General features: G+C 27.4%; 1 protein-coding gene across 1 annotated transcript in view; it reads right to left on the reverse strand.

Annotated features, from left to right (window-relative positions):
* Positions 1-16,732, reverse strand: part of LOC127277765 (cell adhesion molecule DSCAML1-like) — a 92,265-nt gene that overhangs the window by 2,041 nt on the left and 73,492 nt on the right. The window contains exons 3-4 of the mRNA XM_051299127.1: positions 6,660-6,870; positions 5,179-5,496 (exon numbers count right to left, since the gene is read on the reverse strand). Of these exons, the coding sequence (XP_051155084.1) occupies positions 5,179-5,496; positions 6,660-6,870 (529 nt within the window). The remainder of the gene's footprint in view (positions 1-5,178; positions 5,497-6,659; positions 6,871-16,732) is intronic.

Genomic DNA, 16,732 nt, shown 5'->3' on the forward strand with positions numbered 1-16,732 from the left:
ATTGTAAATTAATGTTTATTATTATTAAAATTACTTTGTTTTGTGATCCAAGTGTTAAAAAATTGAATGTTAAACTTTTTGTGAATTTAGTGTAAAAATTTGAATTTGAATTGATTTCGCGCCATATCGCGTCAGTTGATGATAGCTGGCGCGCATGCTACGGGTTAGGTTAGAGCGTTTTTCCAGCGACCGGCTTCCGTAGAGAAGGCATGGTATTCTCAATTAGGATAATAAAAAAATAGTTAATACAGAGTATAATCTGATTAATCTATATTAATAAAATTAGACTTTTGTCTGTACATTGGTTAGAACTTAAAAATTCATGTATAATTCTTTGTTTCAAGTTATAAGGATTCTAAAAATGGGCAGACCACTTTTCGCCGCCAACTCATCCCCGTGTACCTGCTCAGCGGCAAATTTTCGTCCCCGTATGTTCCCCCACTACCGGCCGTACTGTACCCCTCCGTTCAGTTCATTTTGGGTAACAATTGAATTTTATTTGATTTTAAATTGAAAATTTTAATAAAATACATTTTTTTAGTATAAAATGTAGATCTTCTTCAGATCTTCTTCAATTCAATTATTTAACAAATTTTGAACTAAAATAATTCTTCATTAAATTAATTATTTTTAATAATTTTAATGAAATTCATCACAAATTCAATTATTTCAAAATTATTTTTCAAATAAAATTTTTATAAAATTTAACAATTGTTTATAATTTTCAAAAAATATCGCAATAAAATTGAATTTTTTTCAAAAATTCCAATTCAAAATAAACTAAAATTAAATTATTACCCAAAATTTCAATTAAAATTTAAGTGTTATCCAAAATTTCAATTCAAAATCAAAGAAAATTCAATTATTTTCAAAAATTTTCAATTTAAAATCAAATCAAATTCAATTGTTACCCAAAATGAACTGAACGGAGGGGTACAGTACGGCCGGTAGTGGGGGAACATACGGGGACGAAAATTTGCCGCTGAGCAGGTACACGGGGATGAGTTGGCGGCGAATCGTGAATCGCCCCTAAAAATAGCATTACAAAAAATTCTTTCTGTCTGTCTGCACAATATTTTGTTCGCCAATCACGCATAAACGGCTTGACCGATTTAACTGAAACTTGGCAGTCTTTTAGGTATTAGACTAACTTAAAATCTTAGCCATACCCCATTAATTAAGTACAATTTTTTTATTTGTATTTCAATTAATTATTATTTCTTAACCTTTCAAAATCATCCGTTACATTTCTCTTATGCAAAATATATTAACTTAACCACAACTGCACTGACATTTATTTTATAATCCAAATTAATACCAGGATTAATCTCAAAAGTATATAATTCTTTGTTAATCAGTTTTATTAACCAGGTTAATTGTCCTATAGTTAATGTGAAAATATGATAAACGGTATTAACCAGTTAATACTCCCTATAATATAATCCAGTTTTCTCAGTGTTATTTATTAAATGTTTTAAATTAAATTTATCAAAATTAAAAATGAAGATGTACATCAATTGTAATATCTTTTGTGGCCATTATCGGGCCTCGTGTTTTTAAAACGAAATCTCTCTTTTTTTATTGTAAAAAAAATTAGCGTAGGGTAAATGTCTCAATTACTGTGATGTACAACCCAAGACCGACTTTAATGACAAAAATAATAAAAGTGTAAATGAAATAATGATTTGATTCTTTTTGTTAAATCACTATTAGTGTCTATTAAAATAGAAACGATACTTTAAACTTGAAGAAATAACAAATATATTATTAAAAATATTAACTTTTTTAAAAATGGCATATGCTGGTATTACTGCAAGTTTGCATGAATTACTACGAATGGTGTGCACCAATTACTGCAACGCTAAAAGTGTTGATTTAGAGATTAGGTTGACTGGATAGACCACAGTAATAGCAGCATGAGAAAAATATACTCATGCTCTAATTACTGTGTTAGGTTCAATTGTAACTTGAATAAATAATTTGATAATAGTCGAAATATATGCATCATTAGTGGATATAATATCAAATATCATTTGGAATAAGTTTTAAAGTCATTTTGAAACAGTTTTATGCTCTCAATTACTAAGTTTTACTAATTTTATAAAAATCGCAGTAATTGGCGCGAATTTTTTATTTAATTTTTTAATTTAATTTTCTTAGATTTTGAATTGAAATTTTTGATAATAATTTAATTTTATTTGATTGTTGATTGAAAATTTTGATAATAATTAATTTTGACTCGAAATTTTGGAAAATAATTGAATTTTAGTTGATTTTGAATTGAAATTTTGGGTAACAATTGAATTTTATTTGATTTTAAATTGAAAATTTTTTAAAATAATTGAATTTTTTATGATTTTGAATTGAAATTTTGGATAATAATTGAATTTTAATTGATTTTTAATTGAAATTTTTTAATATTAACAATTTTTAATTTTTTTTTAACATATTCACATTCCTCATAATTTCACGATTACGAGCATGTGTTGTCCCAATTAAAAATGTTAATATTTAAAATGTTTATAATTTTTATTGAATTATGTCGCTTGAATCCCCCAGTATCGATCTAGTCATGATACCAAATAAATTTTTTAATAAAAATTAAATCTTTTCAAATATCAGCAGTAATCAGCAGTAATATCAGCATATAGCAGTAATTCATTCACTTACCCTAGCGTAATTGAAATTATTATCGTCGAACAGTGGCGCATATTATTTTGTAATTTATTATTGATGTCTATTTATTGTGATTTATCCTATTTTGCTGAATATTAATTTTTTGATCTAATCTAATTTTTGTTCTACTTGCGATAAATTTTGATCAAAATTAAAAATTTTTTAATGTTGTCTCGTGGCTCATTGAATTAATTTTTGAGGATTTTTGAATTTCTTCATAAATATTTCAATGAACGAGAAAATATTTTTCTGAAAAGTTTATGTATATATTGGTGCTATGTAAATATACTTGTAAATATATAAAGGGCAGTGCTCCTGTAAGAAAAAGTCTGTTTTTATAAAAATAGAATGACCTGCCATGCAATTAATCGCATCACTGCTTACTCAATCGATTTTTTCATTAAGCTGTTCAAAGACACGAAAAATTAAATTGGTCTCGTTCTTAACGACTTGTGACCTTGTTAAATATTTTCAACAAAGTGACGTTTAAAGTGACTTAGATTATTCCCATACACAAGTGTTGCAATTTTTTTTTTTCAAAATTACAAAAAAAAAAGTTAGGAATATAAATTTTTCAATAAATTATTTATATGATTTACAACACTCTATATACTTTGTATATGAATAAAATATCGAATTTTGCATTAAATTATGTATATTGCAAAAGAATAAAATATATATATTCGACTTTAAAATCACAAATTTCACTTGTACAAAAATTAACATTATAATTCAGTTGGAAATGAAAATTGAATATTTAAAAATGACATATAAATTTATATTGGTTTATAGATTTTTCATTTTCTATGCGAGAAAATGACTTTTGAATTATTTCACAATTTCCATATAAAACCAAAATGAATAAAAAATTGTTAAAAAAATGACCGGACTTTGAAATTTGTAAATTTGCTTGACAGTAATTACTTTTTACATTTTATTTCATTTATATTTCATATATTTTTAAATAAATAACGTATATATTTACATACGCAAATACAGTTCACGAATATATAAAGAAATTTTTTATTCGAATAAATAAAATGTATTTAAATTAAACAAAAATATAGTTATTTGCCTCGGAACTAGTAATTTATTTTAAATAAAGATTGTATTAAACACAAATCAAATTTTATTTAACAAAAATAAAATTTGTTAACAAATAATAAATGTTTATTTAGCTCTTTGAAGGAAAAAATTTTTTTTTCTCTAAATATAAAAAATATAGAAATGTTTTTTTAAATTAGATATATGATTGCAATAACGAATAGTGAATACAAAAAATAATTTGGAAAAAAAGAACATAAATAACAAAAAAAAAAAATAATAATGCAATCATAATGAGAAACTTTTTTTATCTTAGGTTGCAATATAAGAAGGTATTTTTTTAAAATCAAATTTCATTAATGAAAAGTCAATTATGAAAATTGAAAAATTATTTTTAAGTGAAAATATTTCATATGAGAATATATTTCATATACTATATTCTATACATAAATAATTTTACAAACAATATTAATAAAGTTTATTTGGCTTGCAGTTGCGGTCGATATTACTCGACGTATATATTATTTAAAGGGGAAATTGTCTAAATAGTATATTAGTTGATAGAAATTTGCTTCTATAACAAAATTATTAATTGATTTTCTTTTTAAATTTTCATTAAATGAGGAAATGCTTCATTATCTATTCATTAGGTAAATGTGGTGAAAATTTTAGAATCCCTTAAAATACTACAAAAATTGAATTATTCATATGTTAAAATTTTATGTTTTATCTGACAAAAAAAAAATTAATTAACCCCTTGACAGTCGATGGCCCATATATGTCCGAAAAAAATCGTGCCACCTTTGTGATTTTGGACATATATATGTCCATATTAGAAAAAAAATACTAAACATAACTTAATTTGAGTGTCAATGGATATACTAAGGTTTTCGGGGTCGCTGAATCCGAATTTGAGGTCAGATTTTAAAAATTCAAAATGGCGGACCCAATATGGTGGACAAATTTAAAATTGATTCGATTCGATTAAAATTTGGTTTTCGGGGGTTTTTGAGGTCGCTGAATCCAAATTTGACCTCAAATTTAGATTCTGCGACCCAAAAAAACCCCAAGTACCGAATTTTGAACGAATCGAATCAATTTTAAATTTTTCCGCCATATTGGGACAGCCATTTTGAATTTTTAAAATCTGACATCAAATTTGGATTCAGCGACCCCAAAAACCCCCGAGTACTAAATTTTGAACGAATCGAATCAACGTTAAATTTTTCCGCCATATTGGGTCCGCCATTTTGAATTTTGTAAATCTGATCTTAAATTTGGATTCAGCGACCCCAAAAACTTTTAATACGATAATATGATATTTTTTTTGAAAACTTTTCTTTTAGACCGTTTTGGGCCCACAAACGATTTTTCTACTAGACTGCGAAGGGATTAATTAAAATTTAAAAAAATTTTAACTTTATAAAAAAAAAAAATTTAAAACATAAAAAAAATTACCATTCAGCACGTGGAGCATAACACTGGCGCTACCCAAATTATTTGGAGTGCAAGTGTAGTTTCCTGAGTCCTGCTTTTTTGTATCGGGTATAATAAGATTGCTGATATAGTCTGTAATGCCATCGACATGTTTCTTTAAAATTTGCACTTTATCTCCACCGTCATAGTTTAGCAATCGTTCGCCTTTATGAAACCAAAGTACAAAGCTGGGATCTTCGAGAGATTGTTTTATAACACATCGCAGTGTTACTGTACTTCCACTTTTCACAAATAAATCTCCCTTTAATTTTTCTGTTGTTTCGATTTCGACTTTTGGCACTAAAAACATAAATACAATTTCACAAAATTTATTATTATTATTATTAATTTCGTTTTCTATTATTGGGATGTCCGCTGGGGGCGTGGCTCATCATTTCAGTAGTACCATTTTTCGCCACTGTGTTTAAATTTCGCCACCACTGATTGGTGGGAGTTGGACAAAAAGTCCACTTTCAATATTTAAACAAATTTTCAACGTTTTCCAGCAACGCAACGAACATCCCAATATTAATTTTTTTTTTTCAATATTTCTTTTTCTAGATATTACTTTAAAAAAAGTATAAATCAATCTTGTAATATAATAAAAAAACATGCACAAATTTTATTTTACATTGCAAATATTTTTTTTTATAGTTTCTAGTTTTATATGATGGATATGAGTTATAAAAATAAAAAAAGAAATTTCAATTTATATATTTAATAGTTAAAATGCAATTTGGAGTTTTTGAAAGAAAAAGAAACTCATAAAACTTGATCCAACAGAACTGTGGGGTATCCCTTAGGGCTCGTAAACAGTAATACCTACAGTATTCATTGCAATCTCCACAGTTTTTCTCGTAAACAGTGTTTCACGTTTCGTATACATTAAAAAAAATATTTTACCGCGAATATCACATATATCCCGTGTTTCTCACACATATATATATATACAAAGAAAGATTCTCTGTTGTGCTTTTAAAAGTCCCACGATAATTAAAATATTTTTTTTTTGGGAAAAAAAAAATTATATTCAAACAAAAGAGCTTCCTATATTTATTGCTCTATTTTATGTTTTTATTACTTTTTTTTTTTTTTTGAACTTTCCATTCAACAGTAACATTAAAAGCCAAGCATGTTTCTGTACATTATGACTTAACTTTAAGGTAAATCATTATTACAACTATAACTTGTCGGTCGTTCAAGTCCTAACTACAGTTTTGCTATTTTTTTTTTTACAGAGATGAAAGTTTATTATAAAGGCTTTTGAAAAAGAAAATAATGTTCCACTTTTGAACTTTTATTGTTATATTTTAAATGACCGTGTTTATTGTTTCTATATTTTTTATTTTTGAAATTCTATTATAGGTGAATGAAAAAAAGTTAATTAATTTTATTAATCCAAAAAAAAAATATATATATATATTTATGTAGGTACTGGGAAAAAAAGAAATGCAATAACGTACCAACGACATTCAGCTTGATGATGTGACTCATTTTTGGTTCCGTTGAAATTTGACATTCGTATTCGCCCTCGTCTTTTGCTTGGACGTATTTTATTAGAAGTTTCCATGTGTCCGCATTTTCCACGAATATCGACTGAAACCTATCGTCAGCGATGAACATTGCTCTATCCACTGATAGAATGTGAGAATCCTTTTTCCTCACCCACGATACCTGTGAATGATATAATAGCAGAAAAATGTTTTTTAAACTGTCATTTTTGAAATTTAAATATTAAAAAAAAAATTATTATTTTCCACATTAATAATATTAAACTGTGAAATGAATTTTTTATTAATTAATCTGAAACTTATACAGAAAAAAAATTTTTATCTGGTACAGCGATATTTTTCTCTAGAATTGCGAAAACTTTTACTATTTTAGTGAAATATATCGCTGTTCCAGGTGAAGATTTTTTTGCATGATATTACAATATTGCATTTTCAAAATCTGTCTAATTCGTAATTAGTAATCTTAAATTAAAAAAAAAAAAATAATTAAGAATAAAATTTAAAAAATATTCAGACAAATTAAAAAAAAATTAAATTTCAAATTTTGTTATATTGTAACCGCCATATTGTAGAATCAATATTTTAGCACGCCAAGCCAGGGTTCGTTTTGATTCCAACAAAAATAATAACACAATAATAATAACGGGTTAATTACAAACGGAAACAAATTATTTATTTACAACGGTATTTACAGGTGACGAAAATATACAGGCGTACAGATAAATCGCGGAAGTCGGTTTCACACAACGATTGTCGGCGTCTATCGCGATATGTTGAGCCGCGGAATCGAGAATCGGTATCAATCTGGTAACGTCGCTTATTTGACCCGCAGCCTTAACGAAATCGGCTTCAACTTGCTGCGATGAGCCGTGAAATCAATTGCAATACTGCCTAAAAATTCGCGATATTCTGGTGAACTACGAGTAAAACTCGTGTTCTGATTATACGAAGAGTAAAACTCTAAGTATATCTACAAACGGTAATAAAACGGAAAATTTACTTCAAAAAGCGGGAATACAATATTTCTTTACTATAGATTTGTTACGTTACTTTACCTCTTGATACGTTACTTTACAATTCTTTACTATACATTACGTTACTTTACAATTCGTTACTATACACTATATACATATCAAAACCGATGTAATGTTCGACGGGTAAAACCCGACGAACGAGAGTAAAACTCTCTACAAAGATTTTCGGAGTAAAACTCCTAGTCAAGTGGGTAAGACCCACCCGGACTCCGTGTAGTACGAGAGTGACGGTCCTCAGCGAGAGCGCAGCTTATATAGCCGATCGGTGGGCTGCGCGCACGCGAGTGAGCTTTGGCGATGCGGACCGCGCGGCGAAATCGGGTACTACGTCTTTGTGCTCCGCGGTCGGTAACATGTTTATCGACGCTCGATAATATTTAGTACAAATATTTACCGGCCGATTTCTAACTATCATTACAGCTTAGATTCAGCAAGGGCTGTCTTAAAAATGTTGCCTCTTAAAATAAGACACCTTTTCTGACTGAAAATAAGACTTTCTATTTACTGTATTGTAAGTAACAAGTTTTAGAAAAATTAATAAAAAAATTTTATTTTAATTCTATCACCATTTTAAAGCTGAGATTTTGAAAATCTGTTTTCAGATTTGAAATCAATAATTGAAGATAATATAACTCAAGTCTACAAAAATCAGACTTTTTATTTTTTTTTTATCTGAGTGGTTTTGAATGTATTTTTGTTCCAAAATTGCGTATCACGTCAGTACTTAAGTAAACTGAGGGTAAAGACCCCAAAAATTGGTTTTTAGTTAAAAAACAGTTTTTACTCAAAATTCTGACGTGATACGTAATTTTGGAACCCGGGATCGTGTTTAGCAGACAAAAATACATTGGAAACTACTCTGATATCAAAAAAAAGCTTGTAGAGCTGTGTAATTATTTTGAGGTTATTAAAGTTTACAATTTTTTTACTATGATTATCGTGTTATTATTATTATTATTATTATTATTTGTATGTGCTAGATTTATCGACACCCAATGGGAAAAATACCATTGGCGTATTAATGGCCCAATAATGGGAGCCAGGGATGCCAATATAATTTCAATAATGGACCATTATTGGTAAAGTCATGGGTTGTCCACGCCGATGCCAAGGATTGGCAACCATCATTGGCAAATTATTGGCAACCAATAATTATCCAATATTAAAAATTTTAATAATAATTTAAAAAAAAAATTTATTTTTATTATTTTTTAATAGTTATTATTATTATTATTATTATTATTATTATTATTTTATTTTATTTTTAATAATTAAATTAAAATAAAAAAATGGCCATCAAAGTATTAGTGAAACCATTTCTTCCAAAAAAGAGTTTTTCTCAAATCCAATAAATAGGAGAGACATCGGGCAGAAAAAAATTTCGACAAGAAAAAATTTTCGATTACTGCTTATATAGCAATCTAATGGCACCTCAACTGCGAGAAACAGTTATGATGTTCGCCCTCCCTGTGGCGTTGAGCGAACTACATTTTATTTTATTTTATTTTAAGCGATTTAACCTCTTTGACAGACTTGTACACAATAATATACGTTGTCTGCGACTCGAGAGCCATCTGTAGGTACCGTGTGAATGTAAAAATATTTTTCCTTTTACCGCGCTTAGTTTCAAATTTTTAATATATTAAATCGACTTATTCTAACTATAAAGATTTAAAACTCTAGTATTATTAGCATAACTACTGCAAAAAGCAAACTTTAAGAAGAATATGTATATTTTTCCTTTATTTTGGTGCATAATAAATAGAAAAACAATAATAGAAAACCCAGGCGCAAAATTTTTTTATTTTTTTTTTTTTTGATAAGCTGTGTTATCTACTGAATAAAATATATAATGTACTTTATTATAATATGATTTTTCAAATTCTCAGTACATGAATACATTTAGCACTGAAATCATACTGCAGCGCTCGTCAGTGTGGGACAATTCGGTACTAAAACAACTCGTCAGTTGCGGATATTCCTCGCACTTACGGATTTCGCCACTTACGGCGTTCAACTGTAATATTTATTATTGTTAATTAATTATAATAATTTATATTAAAATATGCATAATGAATAATTTTTTTTTCAAGAATGAAAACAATAAAGTTTGTTGGTAGTAGTAAAAAATTCACGGCCACTTTCGTCTACGTGAGAATACTAAAAAAAATGTGTTAGAATAAAAAAATAAAATTTAATTATTTATATGAATAGAGTATAAAAAGATTATTATTATTATTATTATTATATTATAATTGACAAAGTAGAAAATTTAAATTTGTTCATCACTTGAAAAAGGCATTTTTCGAGGGTAACACATGTAAAAGGACCCTTTTCTCCAGCTGTAAGCTCTCGAATGGAGGTCTTCATTAAGTAAATCTTAATGAGGGTCAGACTCAGGACGTGCTCGTGAAACTACCGCTCTGCTACATTTAATTTGTAGAGATAGCATCGCGCGCGAGCCTAAGTACGTCCACGTACCGGTAATTATACGAATTCGCGTGTCGCTGGTCACTTTGTTAACGTCATGCCTCAACCGACTTTTAGATGGTGATAAATTTTATCTGTCGTCAATCTTTCCCTTATTTTAAACGTTAGACACTTTTTCATGATGACCAATTAGTCTTTATATACCCAGAAAACAAAAAAAAAAAAAAAAAAAAAAAAAAGATTTTCAAATTAATTTAAATTATACTAAAAAGGGCACCTTTTATTATAGAACACTTTTATAGTGCGTTTTTTATAATTCATTCATTATTATTATTATTTTTCTTTTGATTAAATTATATATTTGAACGCAATAGATTTTTTTTACCTTTGTGACACGCAAATGAAAATGACCAAAAGGCTTTGTAGGAATTTATTTTTAAAAACAAAAGTCAAGAAAAACTGGAAACCGTGAGAATTTAATGACAAATGGTAGAATGTCATAAATGAAATTTAAGAAATTTTTTCCATTTTAATTGTATGTAATAAGATTGAATGACAAAAAAAAATGTTTATTTTTGAAATTAAAAAGTTTTTTTTTGTGTGTGTGTTATTTTTTTTCTAAGTTGTTTTTAATTTGCGTGTGCTTTAAATATATATATATATATATATATATGTAGGAGTCTTGAAATTGACGACGATTGCATTTTCCTGAGATTTTGTCGGGGTCAACAAAAAGTTGAATTTTCACGATAATGACTCTTAAGCAGCACCACTTCAATCCGTTTGAAGTATGGTACAAGCTCTTCACCTATCGTCGTGGAACTTAAAATTTAAGGTCTTTGATAACTGTTTAAGTGTTGAAAACGCATGTTCCCAGCACTTTCTTTTATATATGTGCAAGTTCAAAGTAATAAGGTGAATAAGTGGTGTAAAAATATATGTATATACACATATAAATATATATATATAAAAATCATTTATTAAAATGATATTTCAGGAGCGTATTAAATTTACATAAAATAACGAGTAGAAAAAACTATCTTCAATTGAAAATACATTTTCTTTGAAACATATATCATTAGACACAACATATATATATGTACCTACATGTAGCTCTTTATAAAAAAGAACTTTGATAAATTGTACAAAAAAAATTCTTTTATATAAAATGTACATAATATATAATTGCAATTATTCGAAAAAAAATGAAATGTAAAAGAAAAGCAGATTTTTTTGTCAATAATTACTTTTTTTATAATTTTTATAAATATTTAATAACTTTAACAATTATTCAAAAAAAAATACATTTTCAAAGTTAAATAATAATAATAATAATAATAATAATAATATAATATAATATAATATTAAAAATATTAAACAGCGTGTCAGCCTAAAAATAAAAATTTTTCTACCCGTAATAAAATAGAGAGGATTTAAAACTTGTGGTCTGTCTAAAACTTTAATTTTACCACTGAAAATAAAGTTATATACATAAAATTAAACCACCTGTCTGACTAAAAACCGACTATTACTACTGATTTTTTAAATTCCAAGCATTTAAATCTGTCGGTCTGAGAAAAATTTACTTTTACTACTGAATTACTGATACTAAAATACTACGTAATATTTAAATTTGTTTCTGTTTAAGTATTTTTTTTTCCACTGATATTTCAATTCTATGCCTTTAAACCGACCTGTCTGACTAAAATCTACTTCTACTACTTGTATCATAATGTTTAAATGTGTGTCTGAATAAAACTGACCTTTACTACTGATATTTTTACTTTCAAGCAGTTAAACCTAACTGTCTGTCTAAAATTTACTTTTACTACTGATTCTAAAGTAGGTAATATAAAAATAAACCATGCGTCTGACTAAACTGCCTTTTACTACTAGTAATATTTTACTTCCAAACATTTAACCCACAATGTCTGACTAAAAATTACTTTTACTACTAATACTAATTTTAAATAAATTTCAAACAAGTGTCTGACTAAAAATGACTTTGTCTACTATAAACAAATATTAAATTAAATTACTGTATCTCCTGATGTTTAAAATATAATTTCTTTTAGAGGAAAATTTCTTTCATTTATTCTTGGACTTTTATGTTATAAATATATATATACTCTTAAAGAAAAAGAATATTTCACTTTAAAGTAGAATGTATATTTTATTTTTATACTCATTGTTAATTTAAGGTCACTTAATTACTGTATTAAATATCAGGAAAATATTACTCTTCATTTTATATATATATATAAATTTTATTTCCCTTTGTGTGCTAATGATGATTGTATATATACGAGTCTTTATTTCAATTCAATTCATTTATATTTTGTTAAATTCTAATTATTATTTCTTTGATATCGAAATATATATCAACAATTAGTGATGATATTAAATATATTAAATTATCCAAGTCAAATAACAAAATTTCATTAAAAATAAATTATTAATTTCATAAACAATTATAAAGCAATACAAAGTTTAAGTAATTAAAAAAAAAAATATCATTATACTTTATTTGACAAAAATATCATAATCTATATATAGATGTAAAAATAAAATTTGCTTTGTTTTCATATAAATAAATGATATGTACCGGACTCACTGTCTTTGAAAAATAATTGTGATATTTAAAAATTGTAACTATATAGAATAGTGCAATATATATATATATTAAAAATTTGCATGACCAAATATATTCTGGGTGATATATTAAATGCAGAGGTGACATTTACGTTCTGACTCGTATCTGTTGGATTTACATATTAAATGAAATCTCCCCTTTTTTAATTTTAAATTTTTGGAAAAAGAACAAGACAATCTTCAGAGCGTGTAATAAATTATCATTTTAATTAATCAATTATGAGTTATCCGAGCTCGCAAACTATACGTATATATATATATAGAGGAACTGTGGAATCCATTGATGCATCCTATATAAACAGATGGAGTTCGTCCCTTGCTTGTTTAAGCTAATTTTTTTTTGCCCCATGTTTAGTTTATCGTTATTGCGCGTTTCTTTATAACAAACTTTTCAATATTTTATAACACAAAAACTTTATCAATATATTAGTTATATATTTTTAGATATCAAAAAAAGTAGGTCAAAATCAAATTTACTTAGAGAAAAAAGTGAAAACGACCAAATTTTTGTTAAATCAATAAAGTAAAAGCACTGTCATTACAGTTTAAAAAAAAACGTTTCCCAGATAAACACGTAAGCTTGCAGCAAGTTTGTCGCGCAATATTGCCAAACTTGCACGTCAAACTTGCCGCAAGCTTCAAATGTCCCACCTAACCCAAGCTTGCATGGTAATCTTACCGAAAGATTGCAGTGTAAGGTTACTGCAGGATTGCACAATAAGATTATCGCAAGATTGCGCAGTAAGCTTGAACTGTAAGCTTGTAGAAAGGTTAGTGCAAGGTTGCCAAATAACCTTGCTTTACAAATAAAAATAGGTTATTTTATAACGTTTCGTCTAATTCATATAATAAAAATTATATAAACAAGACGAAATATTAAAAAAAAATTTTGTTTCAAACCAAGGTTATTTGACAACCTTGCACCAACCTTGCTACAAGCTTACCGTGCAAGCTTACTGAGAAATCTTGCGATAATCTTTATTGTACAATCTTGCAGTAACCTTACACTGTAATCTTTCAGTAAGCTTACCATGAAAGCTTGGGTCAGGTGGGACATTTGAAGCTTACAGTAAGCTTGCGGCAAGTTTGGCAATATTGCGCGGCAAGCTTTTCGCAAGGTTGCTGTAAGCTTACGTGCTATCTGAGTTTTTCAAAAAAATCTCAAAAATAATTCATTACCATTTTTTTCAGTACTTTCTCCAAATAAAAGTAATTTCTTCTGAAAAGTTCGCAAGATCTTATAAAAGTTGAAATGAATATTTCTCTTTACATTCATAACTTTTCATTTTGCTCGCCTATGGAAGACTTCAGAATTTGAACCTGAAAAAATTACGGAACTCGGAATTGACTCTGATGCGCAGTTAACCATTGCCACTGTGTATGAGTGTATATGCACTCGGCATACAGTTTCTTATAGATTTCTACTAGGAAACAGAAGTTATGTACCTGTTTTAGCTCAGAGGATACACACACACCGGATTTCTGTACCTAGAGACGAGAGTTCGAATCCGCCTGCAGTAAAATTTTCTCTAAAATTAATTTTCTACTTCAGATTCTTAATAAAAATTGTTTCATGAGTGTGTTATATTAATAATATATGAGTTTGTATTTGATCGCTATAAATAAATTGTCAAGTGTGACATAATAGTTATGTGTGTTTACAAAAAAAAATGTGAGTGATAAAAAGAGCGAAACAGAACAAAATTTTTTTCGTCTTTAAAGAATTTTCAAAAATAGTTCCGTAATTGTTCATATGAGGCTTTATGAGAAATTCATGTAGTAACTCGTCAATAAGTAAGGAAGTTTCTTTAACATTTCTGAAATGTACTAAGCAAATTCTAATTTGATTTCTTCTTGAATTATTAATGTTCATTTTAATAAAAAATGAAAAGCAAACACAGAAAATTAAAAGGCATTAAAATAAGCTGCAACTGTTATTATTTTAATCCAATTTTCCTTATTTTAATACCAAAATGGATTAAAAAATAAGCAAAATTGGATTAAAATAATAAGCGTTGCAGCTTATTTTAATGCCTTTTAATTTTCTGTGCACTCTTTGTCGATTGCTGATGGAACAATCTGGATTTGTTCAGCTAACAGTTTTATTGTTCCATGTTACGTGGTCATCTTGAATTCTCGTAAACTGGCGTGCAAATCGTCGCGTCGTTTGCTTCTGGCACATGTGCCACTTTTGCTTTTATTATTAGTTTTTTTTTTTTTATCGGTAAAGATATACTCGTTTACTATTGAACATAACCTCACCTTAAAAAATACAAAATGTATATTAAATATTATTTAACAACAAATTTCAACTGAAAATAATTCTTTGATTTCAGGTCAAAGAATTTGATTCAAAAGATGCATGTTCCACAGATTTTAATGCAAATGAAACTGGTGATATGATCTACGGAAATCTGCTATCGATTATTTTAGAAGGCGAAGAAACTGAACAAATTGTATTAGACGGATCAAAGATTTTTTAATACAACAAATTGTATTGCCGATTTAACAATTTAGTTTTGCTATTTCAACTGTTTCATAATAATTTTCTTTGTTCATCAAACAATTCTGTTTGTTCAACGAACAATCCGAATAGTTTTAATAACAATCCCATTTTAACAATTTTTTTTTGTGTCTCAAAAACAAATAGAACTGCTGATTCTATATTGACAATTCGGAATTTGTTGTGTGGACTTAATTTTTAGTAACCACAACAATTCTTTTTTTTCCGTGCAGATAAGTTTAAAAATATCCTAAAATGGTCACGATATCCAGAGTTACTCAACTGAGTTCCGTAATTTTTCATGAATTTTTTCCTTTCTTGTATAAAAATGTATTTGCCTTTTAAAGTAGGTAAATGAAGCGAAACCTTAGAAATAGATAATTATGCATAAACGAAAGGTGTGAAAATGAGAGATAGAGTACATAATGTCTTCTATATAAACAACCGATGTAGGCGCGCATATAATCTTGATATTTATATACATAAATAAATATATATATATATATATATATAAATCTCGTGCCCAGGAATAGAGATTTTATGACGGAATTCCATAAAAATAATTGGCGGATGTGCTCTCGTGTATAAGCTAGAGCGCGTGTCAAAACAGCTTTCGCAGCTTCATGACCTAGATTGTTTTAATTTACTCGTTTAAAGCTCCATTGTTTGGCTGTTATTTTCCATCTAACTGGCCTTTCGTTGACATAAATTAAACATATATATTTTCAGATTTAACTTGACAGCACATCTCGAAATGTTCACATAATTTTTTTTCTCACTCGTAGCCGTCTATATATATATATACCGGCAATTCATTATAAAAGCACGCCATTAAATTTACCATTTATGTCACGTATATATGTATATGTATGTATTAATATATGCAAATAATATTGATTTATGAAAATTGATATTTTTTTTCATTTTTTTGTTTTCAAAAAGTAGAATATAATTGAACTTTTAATTATTTTTTTTTAAATTTTTATAAATTATTTTTCTAAATGTTGAAAGATTTGTTTTTTTTAAATTTATGTATAAACGTTATTTCTTGTTAGATCATTAATTTTTCAATTGTTTTCTTTATTTTTTCCTAATTATGTTTATCGTTTTTCTTTTTATTCACATTTTTTTCTTTTGTCTCTCTTTTTTAATTATGTATATATTTTTTTTTTTGCACTTTTAAGGCCATGTGGAAAATACCCACGTGACCCCATGCAAAAAACATGGTATCGCACTGAGAAAACTGTTTGGTATCATCTACTGAAGTTTGGTTCTCCAAACCAAATTTTTTATTTGATATATGTGCAACTAATCCGTTTGGTTCGGGCTACTAAATTTTTTCGTTGAATCATTTTGTTCGGTCTACCAAATTTTTTGTTTTGCACAACTAACTTATTGTTTTTAAG

Source organism: Leptopilina boulardi, unplaced genomic scaffold (assembly GCF_019393585.1).
Source record: "Leptopilina boulardi isolate dan_hultmark-lab unplaced genomic scaffold, ZJU_Lbou_2.1 LbouV2_179, whole genome shotgun sequence".
NCBI lineage: Eukaryota > Metazoa > Arthropoda > Insecta > Hymenoptera > Figitidae > Leptopilina > Leptopilina boulardi.